Source organism: Colius striatus, chromosome Z, assembly GCF_028858725.1.
Source record: "Colius striatus isolate bColStr4 chromosome Z, bColStr4.1.hap1, whole genome shotgun sequence".
Classification (NCBI taxonomy): domain Eukaryota; kingdom Metazoa; phylum Chordata; class Aves; order Coliiformes; family Coliidae; genus Colius; species Colius striatus.
This window is the reverse complement of record NC_084790.1, coordinates 35,366,178-35,389,353: the sequence shown is the minus strand read 5'-3', so window position 1 is coordinate 35,389,353 and position 23,176 is coordinate 35,366,178. Positions and strand designations below refer to the sequence as shown.

Genomic DNA, 23,176 nt, shown 5'->3' with positions numbered 1-23,176 from the left:
CAATAGCATGCTTTTCTTTACCTCTCTGAAGAGCCACAGAGCCATAGTGACTGATGGAAACACACAGCTTGTCTTTGCTCCACTCCATCCTCAGCCAGGACTTTCCTGCTTCAGTAACTTTGTTTCCTTTGGCTTCTGGCTTTAATTTTTTCTCTGGGTGTTGTCATTTGTCCAACATGTCAGTACAATAACCAGTAATAAGCCCAGGTATTGTGTTGAGGAGAGCAGTGTTGAGAGAGCCCAGTGCTCTCTATCAGCTCTGTCCCTGAACCAGGAAAGCAGAACTTCAGAAAAGGCTCAAACCATAAGATTTTGTAGTAACAATCCAGGAATAAGAATTCCTCTGTGTGGTCTAGGGCTGGTACTAGGGACTGTATGTTTTGCTAGGAAGCAGGCATTTTTGAATGGGCTTGTTTCTGTTTTCATGATCTGTGTTTCGTTTTTAGCTCCTCCAACCTGTCATCTCTTTGTGTTCCTATTATTATTCAAAAGACCTCACCTAGCCCACCAGGCTTTTGTGTCAGCAAGGAGTGAAACCCAAGCAGAGTCAGCTAAGAATTTCCATTACTACTAGCTGCAGTGACATGGCTTGATACCAGGTTCCTAATGAATGTTTGAAGGGTTTTGCTTTCATCCTTGGAGGCATGGGCTTGTAGTGTCTTGCCCAAGTTGATCCAGCAAGTGAACCATTTGATGTTGAGCTTCTCCAGACTGTCAAATAGCTAGGGCTGTCTGTCATTCCCTGGCTTAGCTGAGATACTTAGCAGCTCCTGAGGATGAATGTCACCATTCAGAGCCTCCCTGTTCTTGTGCGGTCAGTGTGGAGGATACAGGCTCGTTAGGCTCCAGGAGTGATACATTCTGCCACTTTAAAGGAGGAATTCTGGGCTCTTTTTGAGCTGGGAAATCTCTAATACAATGTCACACATACGTTTTGGTCCTTGTGACATATTACTCCCACCTCCATGTAGGTAGAAAACAAATTCTGAAAAACATTCTTTGATCTTCCACCCCCTGATCTGCTTGAAATTTAAGTTCTGTGCTGCAACTTGAGGGAAGGAGGAGTAGGAATATAATTTATACCATATTTAAAAAAAAAAAAAAAAAAAGAAGAGGAGAAAGTATTGCTTCCACCAGTTTTAGAATTATTGCTTTGTACATCTTTGGTATTCCTTCCTGCAGTTTGCTACCGTTCTTTTCAAGTGACATAAGGCTGTTCTCTCTCTGACCCAGTTACACTGTTTTCTTGCAAGCAAGAGCTCTAGGTTACTCCTTAAAATTTGATTACTTTTTTTTTTCCCCTCCTTTCCTGTGATGTTAGAGTGGAACATTTCATTTCTTTCCAAGGTCATGCATTTGTGGAGTGAAGGAGTGACAAAGGCCATGTCTGTTTTCACCCATGGAGCTGCTTCTTCCATGGTGCAAAGCTTCCAAGTACAGGCAACACCCACATGAAACCTGTGTGGGTCACAGAGTGGCCTCCCTTCCTCCCTTCCTTCCCTCCCTTCTTTTTTTCCTTTCCTACACCATTCCCCTCTTCCTTTCCTTCACCTCCTCTCGCCAGAGAGGTACAGCAATATCAGGGTTGGTTTGCTCCTCCAGCAGCCAAATATGGTTTTTTCACTCTATTCACATTTAGGAGCTTAGTGATGTAAAAAGTCAGCAGTGAAGCCTTGTGCCTGTGAACCTGTGAGCTGGTTTGGATGTTCTTCTAGCCTTCCTCTCATGTCAAGTGAAACATACAGGCTTAAGATGGCCTTGGGGTCATAGGAGCAATGCTTGTGTGTTCCTGGTTCTGTGAGTAGATGTGCTTTGCTTCATGGTTTGGGGTGGTCTGAAAGTATATGCTTATGCAGCTATGGTGGCTGAGTTAACATAGGACAGCTTTCTGGGCTCTGGTGATTTGACTGTTTTTCACTTGAAAGGATTGTTTTGTATGAGAAATCCTCCCCTGGGATACCTTCAGAGCCTGTAGCACAGGTGTGTGTGCGCTATGATATAACCTCCAAGAAAATGAAAAGTTCTTTCTCGAGGTCATCAACAGATACTTTTCCTGGCAAATTCTGGTTGGGATAAAACTCAGCATCTCCTTAAATGTCTGGTCATAATGTACTCCATAATGATGGAGAGTAGGAGTCTCTCATGGGGAAAGCTAGGTGGGTAATTTTGTCTCATCATTTTGAAATTTTCTGTCAATATCTCTCACTCTCCCACAGTACCTGCTGTCACTCTGTGAGGGTTCCTGGTGACCTGGTTGCTTATATATGTAGAAATGAGGCAGTTTCTCTGGTATTTCTGCTGTTTACAGGGATGGAACTTTGAGACATTTAGATTTAATCTTGATTGTCAGCTCCTCCTCATCAGTAGACCTGAGAAATCATTATCGTAATATCACAGGAATGTGAGTTCAGTAATGTACTGTTGATCAGTTATTGAGCTCTGTTTTGTAGTCATCATGTACAAGCAGCTTATCCAGCAGAGTTAACTTTTCCCTCCCTGTCCATTTTGGGAAGAAGAAGAAAACAAGGATGGAGGAAGAAAGAAGGAAAATAATCTTACGAAAGGTTTAGTGTTGTTTATTTTATAGCAATGTTAAATAGTGCTGCTTTTCTGTGCTACGCAAATGTGCTGCTGGCTCATGAGAATGTATTTTAGATAATTGATGTATGTGTGTGTTTATGTGTTTTGTTGACTTTTGTTGTTGGTATTTTTGTCACTGGGATCAGGCTTAAATTATGCTAATGGATTCTTGTGGCTTTGTGTGAGGACAGTGGAGTTCTTCAGACACGACAATGTAGTCCTTGGGTTTAGGCCCTAAAAGCCAGTGTTGAATTTCACTTTGAATTCCACAGATTTTCTTCTTGTGTAATTGACTTACTGAATGGCATTAGGAGGACCAAGTAAGGACTGAGTGCATTTGGCCTCCCTGGGAAACTGGACTGGTGGGAGGAAGAGGTGGGAAGGAGCTTATTGCACGGCAAGTTGGAACAGCTGCCTTGTTTCCTCTGTTGGTGATGTAGTCTGCCATAGTGCCTATGACAGGAAATGGAGGGAATAGTAGAGAGGTTGATTTTACCCCTGCTCCATCTGTTTTAGCCCAAAGTTTCCAGTGCTGCTGCTGGTTTGTGACTATCTCCTATAGAGGTGCTGGTAGGGCAAGGCTGTAAGTGGGGTCACTTGGGCTTTGGTCAACGCCAGTGGTGTCACTGGGCTATTCAGACTAAACAGACTGAATCTACATTCTGCCACTTTTCTACCACCTCTTTACTGGCTTCTGGTTGAGGGGAAGATCATGGCTTCTTGGCACACCTAAAGGTTTGCTTTGCATGTGGCCAGCTTTGATTTTTCCAGTATTGCACAGCCATTTCAGGCCGTCTGTACAAAAAAAATCAACCACAAACCAATTCCTCTATTTTTATTAACAACCCACTTCTCCCTTAGAAATCCCTGTTGCTCAGTTACAGACAGAAATCAATCCTGTGTGCATACAAATTTCTAAAATCATAGCAGGTAGGGGTTGGAAGGGACCTTTAGAGATCATCTAGTCCAGCTCCCCTGCAGAAGCAGGTTCACCTAGATCTGGTCGCATAGGAACATGTCCAGATGGGTCTTGAAGACCTTCAAGGAAGGAGACTCCACAACCCCTCTGGGCAGCCTGTGCCACTGCTCCCTCACCCTCACAGTGAAATAGTTTTTTCTTGCATTTAAGTGGAACTTTTTGTTTTCCAGCTTCATCCCATTACCCCTTGTCCTGTTGCTAGATACAACAGAAAAAAGGGATGTCCCAACCTCCTGACACCCACCATTTAGGTATTTGTAAATGTTAATAAGATGTCCCCTCAATCTCCTCTTCTCCAGACTAAACAGCCCCAGTTGCCTCAGCCTTTCCTTGTATGAAAGATGTTCCAGTCCCCTGATCATCTTGGTGGCCCTGCACTGGACTCGCTCCAGCACTTCCCTGTCCCTCTTGAGCTGAGGAGCCCAGAACTGGACACAGAACTCCAGATGAGGCCTCACCAGGGCAGAGTAGAGAGGGAGAAGAACCTCCCTTGACCTGCTGGCCACACTCTTCTTGATGCATCCCAGGATGCCATTGGCCTTCTTGGCCATGAGGGCACATTGCTGGCTCATATTTAGCTTATTATCAATCAGGACTCCCAGGTCTCTCTCTGCAGAGCTGCTCTTCAGCAATTCGACCCGCAGCCTGTACTGGTGTGTGGGCTTGTTCCTTCCCAGATGCAGGACTCTGCACTTGTCCTTGTTGAGGTTCCTCTCTGCCCAACTCTCAAGCCAGTCGAGATCCCACTGAATGGCAGCACAGTCTTCTGGGGAATCAGCCAGTTCTCCCAGCTTGGTGTCATCATTTAACTTGCTGAGGCTACACTCTGTCCCCTCATCCAGGTCGTTGATGAAGATGGTGATACTTCTCTAATGTTGAAGAGTGACCTTACCCCAGAAGGCAACAGTCACTGTGTACAAAGGGCTGCTGGCCCAGTCAAAAAGTACAGGATTTTATTATCACTTGCAGATGAAAACCAAGGGCACTGATGAAATCTGAGATGAATTCCTGAGTTGAAGACATTTAAGGCTTCAAAGGCAAGATCTCAGGATTCACTCTCTTGCAGAGAAGAAGAGCTGAGAAGTGTTTTCCGTACCCCGTTGGGGAAAAAAATAAACATTGAACAAGATGCAGCCTGACACCCTTGACATTTTGAACTGCTGCTTGGTTATAACTGAACCAGACCTGTTTCCTTGTGAACTAAGGTTCCTGTCGGGCCTGGGGATCTGCTAATGTCAGCTCAGAGGATGCTAAGGTGGAGAACTGCTTCACTTAGGCAGAGACAATGGTACTGTACTGCGGGCAACCTAAGAGAAATACTGCTGTGATTCAGTCTGACTTGTGTTCAATAACAAAACTGCTCTGTACATTTCATGTTGGCCTAGATCTGTGTGTGATATTTAGGGAATATAATTATTTCAGATGTGTTGAGATGCTTGGGGAGATGGCCTTAAAAATCTAAGAACAAGAATAATCTGCTAGGCAGGGTGCTGCTAGGATAAGGGGTGAATTTTGGCCATTTACGTAGCACCTGTTGGGACTTGTAGCTTAGCGTTTGATTGCAGTGAACATTTTCTCTAAAGAGATTTTATTTGAAAAGCTTTTCCACTAGCAGTGGATCATTTCAGATGGGTTAAGTAACATAAAACCTTTTCTAGGAAGGGGCACAAGTAACTTAGAGAATGCAGTTGCATGTTGCCAGACAGAAGAGTCCTCTGTTCCTTCAGATATCCCTTAGCAATGATGAGTTTGTGTCTATAAGGCTGGAGCACAGCTGAGATTTGATCTTAATGAATGGGGCAGGGGTGTGCTTGCTACACCTGATTGTTAAGGAAATGAAAAGGCATTTTGCTGGTTTCCAGGTGGGAAGAAGTCTGTACCTCAAACAGGACACAGATGATATCTGTGGGGGATCAGAGTTTCTCGACCTAGGAGCAGTTTTTATGTAGATGGTTAGGTTTGTTATTCCCTGTTCCACTGACTACTGTCTTTCAGCATGGTCCACACCTACTGCTGTCTTTGGGATGGAATTGCACAAGTAGCATCATTGAGGGCAACATGACCAAAGGGTGACTGCTGAACTGAAGTTTTGCTGCATACTGGGAAAGCAGCAGTGTCTTTTAAGAGCAGTAATGCATCTAAGACCTTTATGTGGCCGTGTCTAGCCAGTTGCTAGCTAAGGATATAAATCGCTGGTTGCAAGAGGCTGGGAAGATGTAACCAGGGAAAGGCTCACTTGATTCATCTGCTTCTTACCTACTTCTGGGTGCTGCTGTGCACGTGATGTAGGGGGAACAAACTGTGGTTCTGCCTTAACGTATCTCACCTGATACTAAACAGGACTTGAGCAGGACCAGGGGCTGGAGCTTCTTCAGCTGGTGCTTGGCTTGATGTGTTTCAGTAGGGGATGTTTGCATCAGTGTGTCAACACAGTGACCCCTCACCCAGCCTTGCAGCTCCCGGTGCATCATGGTGGGAGTGGGACAATAGGCTGTGATGTCCTCCCAGCCTGTGCCCCTAAAGCTGCTGGGCTGGCAGCCTGCTGCAGTCTGTTGGACCTGGTATTAGCCTATGCTGAGGTCCCTGTCCCGTGCAGTCTTCTGTCTCCTTGTACTCCCTCTGCACAAGCTGTTAGCATCTTCTGAACTCCAGGTGGAATAATAGAATTGTTTAGGTTGGAAAACATCTTTAAGATAATCAAGTCCAAGCACTAACCTCTGTCAAGTCCTCCACTGATCCATAGCACTCAGCACCTCATGTATGCATCTTTTAAATACCTTCAGGGATGGTTACTCCATCGTGACCCTGGGCAACCTGTTCCAATGTTTAATAACCCGCTCAGTAGAAAGGTTCTTCCTACTGTCCAATCTAAACCTCCTCCTCTGGCACAAATTGAGCCCATTTTCCTCATGAGTCTTATCACTCATTACTTGAGAAAAGGGACCAATCCCTGCCATGTCTCCCCTCAGCCTCCTCTTCTCTAGACTAAACATCCCCAGCTCCCTCAGCTGCTTCTCATAAGACTTGTTCTCCAGACCCTTCACCAGCTTTGTTGCCCATCTCTGGACATGCTCCAGCACCTCAGTGTCGTTCTTGTGGTGAGGGGCTAAGAATTGGACACAGTATTTAAGGTGTAGCCTCACCAGGACCAAGTACAGGGGGACAAGCACCTCCTTAGTGGTTGTCCGAGCTGCTCCACTTGCCCTGGCTGCCACAATACTGTGCTAAGCAGAGCAGAGATCTCTCTCATCATAGAGATCTGTCTCTCTTTCTCATCACAGAGATCTCTCTCTCTATTGGAGCAGGTTGCCATGGCAATGCACAGTCTGCTGTGCTCTGGGTCTCCAGGAGCCTGAAATGATGGTGCTTTTGCAACATTGAGGTAAACATCTCTCTTTTCCCTTGTATAGTGCATATTCCCCTGGTAAGAGCATTGGCTGCTATTGCCACCAATTTCCCCTCACCTTCTGTGCAGGTGCCAGTATCATGCCTGACCCACGGAGGTGGGTTCTTGTGGGTTGGAGCGGGCCTCCAGCATGTGTGGGTCGTGGCAGTGGCCCTCTTTTGTCAGGGCTGTGTGGGTTTACCACAGGGGAGGAACAGGATGCCACTCTCTCGGGGATGTGGTTGGATGCTGGGGCTAAGAAGTACAGCTACAGCTTTGCCTGGATGGTGATGCACAGGCAGTTCTCCAGCTGCTTGCTCACACTCTGCCACTGGTATGAGCGTGGTCATCTTGGGAAAGTCATCTCTTTTCTGCTAAGTGCCTCTCAGAGCCTGAAAGTGGTCTTGCTCTCCTTTGCCCCCTGGGAAGGCACTGCAAGGGTGCTGGCTAACGAAAGTGCTTGAATTGTTGGAATTTGCTGGGGCATCTCTTTGGGGCTTGCTAGAACTTTGTAAAGGGGCTGTGGGCATTCACTAGTGCTTTGGGAATCCATTGGTATTTCTCGCATCCAGAAGCCTGTGGCTAGCAGGGGATTGAAGACTCTTTTTACGGTATCCTTTGTTATTGCAGGCAGTAATGAGCGTGGCAAGCTGTTGCAGGCAGGGAAGTATGGCCCTGTGAACTGAAAATTAATCTCTTTCTTGATCTACTGGCGTTTGTTCCAGCATCTCTCTCTCCGCCTCTCTCCCTTTCCCTGTTGGTGTGTGTGCGAAGGGGGAGTCGATGCTGGATAGGGGAGTAGAACAGGGGAGGAGTTTATACCAGCCTTTTTTTCTTTTTCTTGCTTTTTTTTTCATTTTTTTTTTTTTCTCCTGTCCAGTGACGTGAGCAATGCCTGGAACAATCAGGCTGGCTCCAAACAGTGTGCCTGAAGATGCTGGAGAAAACAGCCTAGTGTGCTTTAAGCAAACATTGGTTGCTTGAGCCTGGGCTCTCCAGACGTAGCCTTTTCTAATTCCTCTGCAGGGGATTGGGAAGTGCTGTTAGCTTTCTTCTTCCCTATCCCATACGTTCACTTCTGGAAATGATCGGAGTTAACAGTGTTCAGAGCACCAGCAAAGTCCGGGTGAGAGCCACAGGTTCGGTGAAATACACCCGAGAAGAATCTCTCTGGCGGCAGTCCCATCGGTCAAAATCCATGAAAATCTCTAACTCCTCTGAGTTTTCTACTAAAGAAGGCAAGGTAAATAACTAAACATTCACTGTGTTTCTCTTGGCTAGGAGTGGAAGTGGTGGTGTTGAAAAGGTTACGCACTGCAGGAATTAAGGGCTCTGAATGATCTGCAGTGATCGCAGAATTGCAGTCAGGTCAGAAAAAGAATCTCTGGGTTTGAGGAGACACTTGAAGCTCGAAAAGGTCTGGTATGTGATTGTGATTGTGTCTTACAGGAATGCCCTGTCACTGAGCTTGTTGCAATAGTAAACAGGGAAAACTTGCTATTGAGAATGCTAATTGGTGCTCTGCTCTTGGGAAAAGTGTCGGAGTTGCCAAGTGATGTCCTTGGGATTCTGTACAATGGGAATGGTTTTATGTAGAAAAAAATATTTTTCACTGCTTTTCTACAGCTCTGTAGCTTAATAGGGAGTGGATGCTAGGTAAAAATCTCCTCTTACCTGCACATATGATGAAGTATTGCTATCAAGTGTTTATATTTGTGCATTTATAAGAGTACACCAGTGTATCATAGCTGTCAGTAGCACAGGCTATACCTAGCTGCTACAGTGGCTGTGTGCAGCATCTCCTTACCCAGCCCAGCCTCATTGCTTGATTCCTAGGCAAGCAAGCTCCGCTCCATGCCTGATCTCCTCTTTCCTCATTTCTCACTCCTGCTCAATAACTGAGGGGCACCTGGGAACCCCTGGCAAGAGCTTTAATAACTGTCTCCCTCCCAAAGATGCTTTGTGTCTCCAAGGGTTGGATAAACTTTATGCAGAGAGTGAATAGTCCTCTAATTTCATTCTTGCTGCAAACTGGTTCTGCCTTGGGATCATTTGCAAAGCTATGTTGAAAGAGGCTGAAAAATGTCAGAGCATCAGCTAAATGCATTTAACCATATATTGTATCTGTGTGCATGCAGACAAGCAAGCACATGCATGAATCTCCCTATACTGTCCCTTCCCTAAACCTTATATTCGTCCTGAGCGACACCTCTTCTGGTATGGTGAAAAGATCCCAGTGCTGCTCAGTAGTTCCTTGTAGATCACTCTTTGCCAGCTTACAGGTTGTATCGTGTTTCTGAGCTTCAGCTGCAAAGCTTTAATCACAGAGCAATGCAAATAAGAATTAGTGAAGTATTTTATTCATTCCAATTTCAGGAACCTCCCTTTCGAGGCTTTTATTGACCATAACAAAGAAATAGTGTACTGGTAAGGTTGTGGCAAAGAAATACCAGGTCCATCATTCTCAGGTTGTTTCTGTTGCAGCATCTACTACTCCAGCAAATGCCAAAGAAAAGCCTGCATCTTGCAGGTGCTCTGGAAGCCTGCCCTTGTGATCGCTTTCACCCTAGCTAGCATGGGAATAATTGCACAGTATTCAGTGGGAGGATTTATGTACCAGAAGTCTCTGCATACAGTGAACACTTGAGTCTTTTTAACACTGGATTTAGTTACTTAATCTCAGTACCTCTATTCTCTCTCCCTGGCTTTTTGTACACTGTGTATGTATGGTGTAATGTCCATAGGGCAAGGACTTTCTTCCAGGGATAGTGTCTGACACAGTTACCGGTGATCTGTGTTCATCTCTCTGTGGTATTTACATTTCTGCCTCCTGAGTGATGTAGGTTGTTGTGTGATACCCATTTCGCCTGCCTACCTTGATAAGTTGGGAAGCATACTGGAGCTTTGGTTTTATGTGTAGTTCTGTTTCCTTATTTCATACAAAAGAATTTGTATCTGTGGAGCATCTAAGACCTGTGAAAGGTATGGTACAGAGGGCTGAGAAGATCCCTGCATGCCCATTATTGATTCTTGTCTAGTTGAGAAGAGGCTCTGCGACCGTTTGGTCTTATGATTTTGGGCAACCCTCTTCTTTCCATATGTCTGTTCCCCCTTCTACTCTTTGTCTACCCATCTATTTTGCTAAGATATCAGTGATTTAAAGAACTGATTTATATTTGAGCTTTATCTTTACTGTACTGTTGTGTTGATGGAAGAGATGTGGAAGCTTTTGGCAATGTGTCAGATGGCAAGGTCTTTTTATTGGCATAAGTCTGTGTGTGTGTGCTTGTACATCACCTCTGATGAAATTCCTTTCATTCTAGGCTGTACTTTCTGGACAGTGGTGCCATGTAGATACTCTCAGCCTCAAGCAGGTCTAGATTTGTAGACTTGTTCTCTTCCGTATTTCTGTGAGTGTGTTTCTCCCTTTATGTCTGGACTGCCCTGTATTTTATCTGCTTCACATAGAAAGTAATTAAAATGCTCAAGAACTGTTTCTGTGACAGCTTCAGCTGACTTAGGGCAGGAGGTGGATTTAACCCATTTGTGGTTCAGAAACATACTCCTCAGATACTTTGCATGTGACTCAGCCTATTTTACTGGACTAGAGAGTATTGCATATCCTCACCCTCCAGCCAATACGAACAAAGCACCAACATGGTGCCTGCATGTGAGGTTCGTCTGCCACCAGCATCAAAGAAGCTAAGTAGCCCGAGGACCTTTTGTCTTCTTGAAGAATGTCAAGTGTGTGTGTGCCTATGTGCATACATATATGCAGGCATACCTAGGCATGCGTACTGAGTGTGTGTTACAGGCAGGTGTTACAGCCCCAGGACAGCAGGAGAACCTGCAAGAAGGATACTATGAATTCATCTACTGTTGTGCTCTGGAGAGGAGGCTCAAACCCAGACTGCAAGCAAGGTGAATCAGAGGACCTTAGGCTTGCCCATGTGATCCAGCCAGCTTGGCAGTCTCTCCTCCTGACAGACTCTGCTTTCCCACAGCCATGGACTGGATTGCAGAGTCACTCTGCCTGTCCTGCCTGCAAATGCATGGGGCCAACAGAACAATTTCTGAAATAGCCTGCGTATAGGTGCTCCACTATCCACTATCAGAGAAGCACTTCTCTGGCCTTTTCTCTGTTTACTCATAATAATTCAGTATGCTGCCCTTGCCAATAACACCAATGAAACTCTCCAGCAAGTAGAGAACAAAGATTTTCTAGCGACCCCCATGTATCAATTATACAGAGGATGTATTTCTTTTGAGCCATAGATTTCTTGGCTCTCAAGAGCCCCAGCTCACTGTCATTTTCTGTTTGGTAGTGGTATATCTGGCACAATCTTCCCTTCCCTTTTTCTTTCTTTCTCTCCCTCCCCCTCTGCTGTCTTCATACAAACCAGATTTTTAACAGAGGAGTTTCTCTCAGAAACGTTCTCCAGTTGGTGACGCACTTGAAATTCCCTGGGTGAAACAATCTCCTTTCCTTCCCCCTAAAACATTCCTATCAACCCTATCTCCACCCACACCAAAACAACATTCATCAGTTCCATATGCTGCTGAACAGCTCTGTGCTGTTTTATGAATAATGTATGCTGACTTGTTAGAAGAACGTTTGTTGTACAAACCAGTGGAATTTAAAATTGAGAGTGATACCAGCAGACATACCATGCTGTGCACTAACCTCACGGGCTTCTTGGGGTACTACTCTGGCATTTGTGCTGCTCCCTTGTGAGAAAGGGGACATCAGGGGCATATGTCCTTTGATCCTGATAAGGAGCTAAAGGGACTCAGTGACCAGAGCACTTACCCTTGCCTTGCCAGGTGTTACAGATCTGTGCATGAGGACAGTAGGAAACTTCGAGATCTGGATTTTAGGGGAGAGTGGCACATAGGAGGTGGTGAAGTAGTGTGAATCTGTATGCAAGCAACAGTTCTGGGGAAGGGTCAGCCTTTGTTGCCTGAACAGCAAACCAGGAGTGGTAAATAACAATGAGTTGCACCCCATCCAGACCTGGCAGAAGGCAATCACACACTCTAGTCCAAAGGATGGTCATGTTAATGCCTGTCAGAACTGCATGCAGACACCTGCGATGTCTGGCATCTGTTGCCTCTGTAGCCCATTTTATTTTTGTAAGGTTCTGCTGTTTTTATTGTGTCTCCTTCCCCCAGTAAACCACATATGGTGGGAGCCAAGGCTGGTGCCAGGCTGACTGTTGCGGTTCTAGAGGCAGAGCCAATGGACTGGCACTGAATGGCTGTGTGAGATGCTGGACTGTTGACTGAGCACTCCTGACTGCAAAGGCTAAGCACACCTTTACTCAGAAGTGTGACTGGAGTTTTCTTGGCTACCTGAGATCAACCATACTGCTGCCAGTTCAGGTGAAGAAATGTCTCTAGGCAGGGCTTCTTTTGTCAGTGGCTGTAAAGGAAGGTGGCGGGGACCTGAGTCAGAGAGCTCATGTGCATCCCTGTCCTGGAGGCTGCAAAAGCCATCTGGGCTATCTCCTGTAATGGTCAGAAGGTTGTTCCTCCACAGCTACTGCAGAAATTGAGGTGGACGTGGTGATAAGCAGAGAACCTTGGAAGCAAAAACTGGAGAAGACAATCTGAGTTGTCCTTCCTGGCTCTCTGAATTCAGTTTTGATTTTGCCTGTTCATCTGCTGACAGCAGGCTCCTTCTCCTCTTTTGTGCATGAAACAGGTCTAAGAAATACCTGCAGTGTGTTCCTTTCCCTCTTGTTAGGCTTTTCTGCAGGGGGTATTGTGTACAGAAAGTCAGTAGTCTGCTTGAAGAGCCAGCCTTATGTTGCCTTTTGAGAGCAGGGCTCTCCCAGTCCCCCAGGACTTCTTCAACACCTTGTGCCCTGCTGGCCAGGCTTTGGAGACCTTCCACCTACTTGTTACTCCTCTCAGTACATCACCTAGGTCTCTGGGTAAATAATTTCTTTGTCCCTGTGTGCATACCTGGTTGTGCCTTTCTTTTGCTGGCTGCTGCTGCATGCAGCACAGCACAGCCAGCAGTTGGCAGGTGCCGAGAGTCACTTGTTTAAAAGGGTCCAACGGTTCCTGTGTGTGATGATATTTTGAAGGAGGTGAGGATGGAGAGTTACCTTTTTTCTTGTAAGCCTTGTAAAATAAACTGAAGTTTTCAGAAGCACTCCCTGCATAGTTTTGCTTCTCTTTCCAGTTGGTATGAAAGTACCAGCTGGTGAGAAGCTGTGAAAATCTGGACTTTTAGTTGATCTACCTGCTTACCACAGGGAGAATGGGGGTGGAGTTCATCAACTTCTTACAGAGCTACAGGCTTCTGTTTAGGCAAGGAACCTTCTTTCTTATTTTATGAACAAATACAACCAAATCCCAGAAACACATAACAGATCCCATTGGTTTGGGTTTTTTTACACTGCAGTCTACTAGAGATTGAAATATACCCATGGGAAACAGCATTGGAGTTGAAATAAGGAAGGTGTATAGCATCTTGCCTGCTATTCTCTTTTATGCAGTAGCTGATATTTTTTTTTGTTTTCACTTCAAAACTGCATTTGTTCCTCCAGGGAGCTTAGAGCAATAATGGACTCAGGGATCAGCAATTCTCAGGAAGGGGAAAGCTGTAAGGAGCAGGTTTTTGCAGTCTGGGCAATAGAGCTTAAAAGTTGAAGCAGTGAAGTCAGACACTACTCAGTAGTTGGTAGCTGGGGGTTTGAATCCTGCTGACAGTGACCTTGGATGACAAAAGAGAGAGAAAACCTCTGCCCTTTCCAAGTGGTCTCAGTCCAGCTTGGAAGATGAGATCCATGTAGTATTCATTCAGGCATACCCTACTCTGGTCCAGCCTCCAGTTTTCTGGCTCAGATTTGCCAAACACTTCCCAGGCTAACCAGGTAAGAAGCTGTGATTGTTGTCAAACTGTGAGTGCTTGAAACTAGAGTTTGCTTCCCTCCCCGCCCCTGCCCCCCCCCCGAGTTCCTGGAGAGAAAACATGAGTTAATAGAAACTGTCCTTACAGCTAGTTCAGTACAGTGAAAGTCATGTCTGCACCATAATCTCTGATCAGCTTTGTTGCAATACAGTGGAGCATTTAAGTGCCTGTCTCCAAGTTTGTTTGATTTAGTCATACTCTGGAGCTGCTGCCTAAATCAGGGCCTTGGGAAACAGCCACAAAATAAATGATAGAGCAGGTGCTGGGATGTACCTGTCCGCTACTGGTTGCAAAATATGGGAAGAGGAAATTTTTTGTCTCCAGATAATGTGTGAGCCAAGTAGACAGAAGAAAAAATATTAAAGTGAAAAATGCATGGGAGAAGGGAAGTAAAACAGCAGGTAGAGGGTGGTGAGTCCACTGGTGAGTGTGCAGCCTGGCAGCACTCTCTGCCAAAGAGGTGGGTCAGAGGGCAGGCGTGGGAACTTGTGTACCTCCATCCCTTAAGAGGTCTGCTCACTGAAAAAGCTTGTCAGACTTGCTGAAGCTGACTGGGCTGTAGATGTTCTTAGAGAAGTCTCTTACATTTCTGCAAATAGCAGAGACTTTCTGAGAGGCTGTATTTGACGCTTTATGGAGGACACTGTGTCCTTCATCAGATGTATGCCATATGACTGGATCAGTGTCTGTTACTCCCCAAAGAGAGAGGATGGAGTCTGTTTCATTAGTAAAGATCAGGACAAACACATGTCACTTTCCACAAGGCAAAAGCCTGGGGCATTTGTTGTTCCCACACCAATCTGGAGTGCTGCTTTTCTGTGTCCTGCTCTTTGGCTGTAGTGGTCCCTAGAGACTTCCTTAGCAGTAAAATGTCACAAAAAGCAGTACTGCACAGGGCAGGTGTTCATTTTTAGAGATCGTGACACGAGCTTGTTGGGCCAGAGAGCAGCAAAACACATTTCTGATACCCCAGGCCAGGTTTTTGCTACATTTTGAAAAGCTCATCCAACCAGCTAGGAAAAAAAGTGCTCCTTAAAAAATGAGGAGACAACTCTAGGAAATAATACAGAAATAATTTGCCTTATATTTGGAAGCAGTTTTCTGGTACGAAATGTAAGGGAGTGTTTTAATCATAGTAGGAGGAAAAGGACAAGTCAAAGAATAAGAGGGGGACTTTGGCCAAACCATTAGAAACATAGCGGCTTCTGAAAAAATACAGGGTGATCCTAGGAAGTCAGTATCGAGCATCAGTTTGTGCAGAAAAATAGAGACTCATCTAGTTCTGCTGAACTGCTGACTGCATGATAGGAGACATGTTAGGCCTTTCATTTGCTTTCTTCCTGCAGAGTGGTCTTAAAAATCTCTTGATAATTCTCACCTCAAAGTTATGAAAAGTGTCTACAGGCTGACAGCAATGCCCTTTCTGTAACCTTTGGCTGTTTGCCATTGGATCAGAGCTTGGTATACAAGTTTGGAGAAGATATCATATGTAGAAATACACAGTGAAAACTTCCAGACTAGGAAATATTTTACCATATTGCTGTTGCTCTCCCTGCCAACTCTAAGTAGGATGTGGAATGATTCCTCCTGATCTCTTCTGTTTCTCTGAGATACATATTTTTGTGGTACACTGTGGCTAAAAGTTGCAGCATGTGTAGCATCAGAATGAGGAGAGTTGTACCGGTGTGTTTGACCTCCTTGTGTGTCGTTCAATTGAGCTAGATTTTCACAGAGCTGAATATTAAGGTTCTTCAAATAGACTGTGCAAGATTTGGAAAGGAGCCAGTGGATCACAGGATGAGCAGTGGGATACGCTGATGGGATTCTCATTGCAAGTTCAGCTGTGGCATATGCACAAGACTAGTTTCAGCTCTTTAGTCTTCCAAACTATTTTTATTTTAAGTCACAGTTAAGGCGATTTAAATGTTAATGTTTCTGTTGAATGTGTCATAGCTATTATAGTATGTGATTCTCAGGCTTGTTCATACTTGATGTGCTACTTTTTGATAATCATGTGCATCAACAGTTCTTCTATACATTAACATATTTTGAGGCTGTGTAGGAGTTATGTGCCAGAGACTGTAAATCTATCCATGTATATAAGGTAAATTACAAATGTAGATTAAAAGTGTGAGAATCAGGGACATTCCATACCAAAATACTTACTTGAATCAAGTGGCCTATTTGAAGGATGCCATTAGCTTTTAGTAATAGCAAGCATCTATCCATTGTATGCATCAGCTGCCGGAGGGATGGAGTCAGGAATGCTTATCAAAGTGATGTACCCACTCCCTCTCTAAACAAGTCCATCCCAGCTTCCTGATGCCTACCCAGGCTGAAGTCAGCCTCCAGACCCTTCTTCTCTGCAGCCTGGTATCAACAACAGAATTGTGACTTTAGGTCTTGAACCTGTTGGCATCTTTCCTGTGAGCTGAAGGACTAATGAAGGTAGCAGGCAGCAGTGCAACACATGGATCTTCAAGCACGGAGGCTGCTTATCATTCACTTTATGTTTTGCACTTAGAAACTGAATGTGTTTGTGTGTTTGACTGGGAAAGCATTTAGGGTGTCTGTGAGGTTCAGGGGCTTTGGACAGCTATTCTGGCATAGTTTTAAAGGTAAGCCCATATGGTAAAATCTTGGCCCCATTAAAGTCAGTGGCAACATCTTGTTGATTATCAGAAATTCAATTGGACCTTGAATTTCAGGGCTGTAGTGCTGTGGCTTTTTCAAACTTAACAGGATTAATAAAAGCCCCAAAACTAACCCAAACCACAAAACCCCAAAACCTACTTGAGAAAATTACCTTAATCTCAAACCTTCCATTACGGTATTTTTTCCGTTAGATGAGATTTCTGCTCAAGGCTTTTGCGTTACTGTGAGCAGATGTGGTACTTCCCTGATCTCTTGCTGGTATTAGGTAATTTTCCTTCACATATTAATGTATATGTGGTAGGGGTCAAACAGTAATCCCATCTCATTTCTCTCCCTTTGCAGGCCCTCTACAATTCAATCAAGAATGAGAAGCTGGAGTGGGCAGTGTAAGTATACTGTGTGGAAATTGGGGGTTTAAAAATAGTACCCATGTAGTGATCTGTTTATACATCCGATGTCACTGTCTGAGTGGACTCCAAAGCCTGTAGAAGATAGCCAGTTGTACATAATGAGTTTGCTTTATTGTTAATGAATGACCTGGCAATACTGCTTCATCTATTTGTCCAGAGAGTGGAGTTGCTAATGATAGGAGCCAACTGCATTTGTAAGGAAAGAGGACATTTCATTTAGGAGGAAACTTCAGCCTGTAAAGGGAGAAATTAAATCCTCTTGTGTTTCATGACCACATAAATAAAACACAAGTTGACCTTTCCCTTTATCATTTGGTACATTGTGTCAGAACCACTGAATAGAAGCACACATCTTGGATTGAGTTTCCTGCTGTTGGTTTATTGTCTTGGCTTGTCTCCTGATTAACTATGGATAACTTGACAACAGCCTAATATGAAAGATGATAAACTGGACAAAGGTCTGATAATGCCGCCTATCCTTAGCTGCTTTTGACAGGCTAACACTTGTTAACTACAGAAATACTGCAGGCAAGAACGAGCTTAGATTTCTGATCATGTTAAATTGACATTTCTCTGTGCTTAGGTTTCATGTGGTCTAGGTATGCCATCAGAGTGTAAAAAGGTCTGCTTTAGATTTTGCCACTGAAAGATCAGTAGATTTTGGTGTAAAAGAGTTGTCTTTTATATAGTTTGTTCTGTACAAGATGTTTACCTGTGTGAATTTACATGTGTTGAACCTTGCCTTCTTGAGAACAATGTGTATCTAAGATGCTTCTTCACCTTTTGTGAAAGAAGTCCCGACATTGCAGGTCCATTGGCTTCCAGTCTTCCCTGTTGTAAGTTTGTCTGCAAATAAATTTGTCAGGGTGTGCAACCTCACTCACAGGGCTGCTGGTCCCAACTGGGATTGCAATTCCAGTTCAGAAATGTGTTAGATAATGTCAGAGTAGTGTGAAAGGTGTACTGCTAAGGGGAGTCACCAAGAAGTACCATCTCTGTTGAGCCTTGTAAGACATGGTGGGAGACATTTTCCCAGACTGTGTCTTGCACCTGAAACAGTGTGACTCTCACATGTCACACAGCAGCAGAGCTATACACACACAGGACACTCTCCCACAGGTACTTTAAGCTCACTGGCATCTACTATATGACTTTCTTGATACCAGAATTTTCTTCCAGCTCTTGCCAAGAGACCATGCTGTATCTAATACACTTAGGCAGCCTCCAGGCACAGACTGACTCATGCCTGGCTCTGCTCCCATGAGCTTCAGTCAAGGTGATTTATAAGATAGCTAGCATTTATGTAGTCCAGTCCATGTCCCTTGCTAATGAATTGTTTGGGCAAAAATTGCAAGCAAGCTGGGCAAGGGAGGAACCAGAACCTTCCTTAAATAAGGTTTTGGGATGTGGATGTAGAGTCAGCTTCTCCCAGCAGAATGCTCAAAGGGGCCAATTGTCCATTCCAATCTGAAACTCAGGTTGCTGAGACAATTACTTTACATTCTGAGAAACATTCTGGACATATTCAAAGTGGTTGTCTTTAGGGCTGAGAGTCCTGGCTGGATGAGGGAGTATGAAGATGTCACTCCTTACTTTTACAGAGGTGTGGCTGGTTAAAACAATAATCCTAAGGAGCCCTGTGACAGCCCGAGCTAGAGGGAGGACGCAAGTCATTGTCTTGCTCTGCTGTCGTGATCTACAGAGAAAGGTAGATAGGAAAGGGGCATGATTTTGCTGTGATGGGGCTGAGGAAGATGCTTTTTCTTCTCCAAAGAATATCCCTTTTCTTCCCTGATGCAGTTGGCAAAGGAAGAAGTGGGAGGTAAGGCAAAGAAAGAAATTGGACTGCAAAACTCAATGTAAGGTCCCTTTTGATGCTGGCATGTTGAATGAATGTCTTTCCTCCAGCCAGAATCCCTCTGAAGATCTAAGACACTCTCTTAGGAGCTAAGCAATGCTTTAAGGGCTGCTCTGGCAATACATTATTTGCTGGAATAATTACTGGCAATGAGTCCATCATCAGGAGAGAGTAACAGGGATGCGTAAGATGAGGGAAGACTGGTACATGATCTTTGTCTTGCTGCTTGTGAACTAGGTGTATCATCGTCCTAAATGGTTTGCTGAGCATTTCCAGTAGAATTACAGTCCAATCCAAAGCCCACAGAAAGAAAAGACTACCATTGACTGTAATTTTGTAGTCAAGAGAAGTGGCACCTTGTTCAGCAGATGTGCCCCAGAGGCTTTCAGTAGGAGTATTCATTTATCCTTTATAAAGAGGGAAGCGTGAGTACAGCTCTGGAAGAGAGAATTGAATTACAGCTCTCTTTCTGCAATAGTTTCAGGTTCAAGTTCTCTGAAAGGTTAAAAGCTAATCACATACCATGATCTGTAAAATAGACTGGTTTGACCTGGAATTTATCCTGAACTGGTGAATGTGGGATCTTGAATGCACTCTCCTACTCTGCACTGCATCCTCCATTTTGGTATTTTTCCCAGTAGAACTGCTATAAAACATTCTACCATTTACTTAGTTTGCCATTTCCCTTTGCCTACCTTCTTGTTCAGAGGGTCCTCGGAGAAGAGAGAAAAGCAGTATGGGTGTCATAGTTTGTCATGGCAGCCTTTTCTGGTAATGGGGAAGGGGCTGTAAAGATGACTCCTGTTAGCAGTTGCTCGAAACTCTCCCGAGCTCTGAGCCACACCCACTTCTGGGGTTGAGCCAATTAGACACCTACATGATCTCTTTTTAAGAAGCAGCTGGAAGAGGAGGCTTCTTTCTCCTTCTTCTTCCTGTTTCTTCCTTCTTTTGTGCCTTCTTCTTCTGGCTGTTGGTGGTGCAAGGAGTAGGAACAGTGAGAGAAACAACCATGCAGACTCCAAGGTCAGTGATGAAAGAGAGGAGGAGGTGTGCTGTAGCAGAGACTCCCCTGCATTCTGTGGAGAGAACTGGTGAAGCTGAGATATATTTTCATTTCTTTAAAGACCCCACATCAGCGGTAGAGACTCATTTTGATAATGAGCCCGTATCAGGGGCAGAGACTCATTTTGCTAAAGCTGGCCCCGGACTGAGGGCAGTGATTCACTTCATTGAAGGTCCCAAGCCAGGGACAGTGACTATGGCTGGAGGAGGCTGTGTTCCATGGGAGGGACCCAACCACTTCACTACAGACCCTGAGCTAGGGGCAGTGATTTTCTTCTTTAAAACTATGGCCGGAGCAGGCCGTGTCCCAGGGAATGGACCCAATATCCACAGCTGTAACTGTGGGAAGGAATCCACAACAAAGCAGCTCATTAAACTTATGCCCAGAAGAGGCCTTGTCCTGAGAGAGGGACCCTGTATCTGCAGAAACTGCAACTGTGGCAAAGAATCCACGCCAGAGTTATTCACCAAGGACTGTGTCCCGTGTGAAGGAACCTGTATCGGCAGAAGCCGCAGCTCTTGGGAACAACCCACACCAGAGAAGTTTAAGGACTGTGTCCTGGGGGAGGAACCCCGTGTTGTAGCAGGGGAAGAATGCCAGGAGTCATCCTCATCTGAGAAGACAGAAGCGGCAGAGCCCATCTGTGAGAGACTGACCACATCCCCCATTCCCTGCCCCCCTGAGCCGTTGGGGGGGAAGGAGGTAGAGATATTGGGAGCAGTGAGCTGGGCTCGGGAAGAAAGGAGGGATGGGGGAGGGAGATCTTAAAGTGCTGGTTGTAATTTTCTCATCATCCTACTCCCTTTTTGCTTTTATTCCGTTCTGTTTCTTGTAGAATAAATTTTCCTACTTTCCTCTCTAAGTCGAGTACTGGAGTCTGTTTTGCCTTGAACCGTAATTGGCAGCGAGCCCTCCCTGCCCTTGTCTCAATCCACAACAACCTTGCTTATCTTTTTACTCCCATTTCAATGGGGCCTCTGCCATCCTAATGAGGGTGGGGGTGAATGGGGGCACGGAGCAAGAGACTGTTGTCGTGCTTCTGTGCTAGCTGGGCCAAACCACAACAACGGGAAAGGTAACAGTCAGAAATATGGTTATTCTGTCTTTTATCCCATTCCATATTTCCTCGCTAGATGTCTCCTGTCTGTTGAGTTGCAGTTCATTTCTTTGAACTGCAAGGGAAGCACTAAGTAGTGATCAGACCTCACTGAAGGTATTGGAGCAAAGTTCCTACTGACTTTAGTGAAGTCATGTACTGTTTCATTGAGTTAGTCCAACACATCCTGTTTCCCTTGTGCTGAGGTTATTCGAACTACCTCAGGAGTCCATGTAGCCCCAGTAGTTATGTTGTGATTTCTCGTGCTGCCTCAGTTTTCCTGATGGACTTGATATTCCCATGAGATCTTTTTTCATGCTTAAATGGTGAACTCTTGTTCTTCAACCCTGACTTCACCTGTAAGATGAAATGAATTTAAGATCCTGTGAACGTGAGTGGTGCAATTAAAAGAGTAAAGGTTTCTTAGTTAGAAAAGGAAGCACTGAGGAGAGGGACCATAACGTATTATTTTCAGCATGTAAAGACTGTCACAGAGGTGAAGTTGTGAGTTGTTTTTTACACTCATTGTAGATGGACTGAGATTTGACACAAAGGAAGTTTGGGTTCAGTTAGCCTTTTAAACCAGGGCGTAGGTTTGCCTGGAAAAGTTGTTGAAATGCCTTTGCTGAAGGTTTCTGTGAACTGGGTATTCTGTCCAGAGTGGGTTAGGAAGAGTAGGTCCAGCCTTAGATGTAAAGAGGTGGATTAGCTGGCCTCTTGTCCCTTCACCCTCATTATCTATAATATTATGGCCCAGGTTTTGTAGATGTTTCTCATTCTTTGACTTTTGCACATATCATTGTCAGCTTGAAGTCAAAGAAAAAAAAGAATTTGATTTCAAAGGCAGCAGAGTTAAATATGCTTGTTTGCATGATGTCTACACATAATTGTGGGGGTGAACATCATTGTTCCCCATTGGTTCTAATATTATGTCTACCTCCTGTTGAAGATGATAGGAATAATAGAACTATCATCTTGAAATAGGCTGAATGGTGCCTTACTGCAAGAAACACATGGCTGCATTTGGGCCATTTATATCCTGAAAACGTTCTATCAACAGGAAAGTGTAGTTTTCAGGAGAATCATTCAATTTTTGACTAGTTGATGAGACAGTTTTCTTTCAAGAGAATTTTAGACATGGACCGTGATATATTCTTATTTGTTTTTCTGGATTGACTGAAAAGTCCTCTCCTCCCAGCCAAACAAAAATAGGTCTTTGAGACAATGATGATGGGAAATGCTTTCTGTGTTTCCTGTGGCAAACTGTGATGCTGAGACTGGGATGGTTATAAAGATGTCTGTGCTGAAGCTCACCTTTTTCTAGGTCAAACTGAGAAGTCTCTCTGCGTTATAACTAACTCTTTGTCTCCCAAATTGTAGGATGTTTCGTGTTTGCAACTTTGTGATTGAGTTTGTAAAGAAGTCAGGTGGAAATCAGCTTGTCATTCCTTTCTTCTCTTTGGGAAAGCTGCTAAAACTTCTCTCCATTGGTTTCTCAAGTTAATTTCCTAATATAAATGCTACCAGTTATAGAATCATAGAATTGTTTCAGCTGGAAGAGACCTTTAAGATCATCAAGCCCAGCCTTTGTCCCAGCCCTATCAACCACTAGACCATTTCCCTAAGTGCAACATCCAACTGTCTCTTAGACACCTCCAGGGATAGTTACTCCACCACCTCCCTGGGCAGTCTGTTCCAATGCCTGACAACCCTTTCAGTAAAGAAATTCCTCCTCATATCCAGCCTGAACCTCCCCTAGCACAACTTGAGGCTGTTTCCTCTTGTTCTGTTGCTTGTTACTAGGGGGAACAGAGCAGCCCCTGCTTCGCTACAGCTTCCTTTCAAGTAGGTTCCAAAGATTCATGTGATTATATGTTACAAATCTGAATATTTTTTTTAAATGGATAAAGCTAGTCTTTTGGCATATCATATAGGTTTTTTCTAAGTGAATAAATGCAGAGAAAAAACAGATTTTTAAAAATGAAGGGCTTAAGCCTGTCTTTCCGGCTTAGTGACTTCAGACTTTTCCAAGGCAGAGCCTCAGATTAAACCATGGAGTGTACACAGATGATTTTGTTACTGAGAACCAAATGGTACTTTTTTCCTGAAAGACAAAAATGAGGCTTTCTTGTATAGGATCTTTTTGGGGAGAGATAAAAATATATTTATTCACCAAAACAGGAACAGCTTCATTTTTTGCATGTGTTTGAAGTATGTGTGTTTAAGAG

At 44.4% G+C, this 23,176-nt stretch overlaps 1 protein-coding gene across 14 annotated transcripts in view; it reads left to right on the top strand.

The window, feature by feature from the left end:
• PSD3 (pleckstrin and Sec7 domain containing 3) overlaps positions 1-23,176 on the top strand; it is a 120,377-nt gene that overhangs the window by 59,146 nt on the left and 38,055 nt on the right. For 11 of the 14 annotated variants that reach the window (XM_062017356.1, XM_062017355.1, XM_062017353.1 and 8 more), the window contains one exon: positions 16,864-16,907. In XM_062017356.1, the coding sequence (XP_061873340.1) occupies positions 16,864-16,907 (44 nt within the window). Of the gene's footprint in view, positions 1-7,824; positions 7,874-7,942; positions 8,188-16,863; positions 16,908-23,176 lie in introns of those variants that run through there. The other 3 variants (XM_062017361.1, XR_009820803.1, XR_009820804.1) reach the window with 3 other exon arrangements.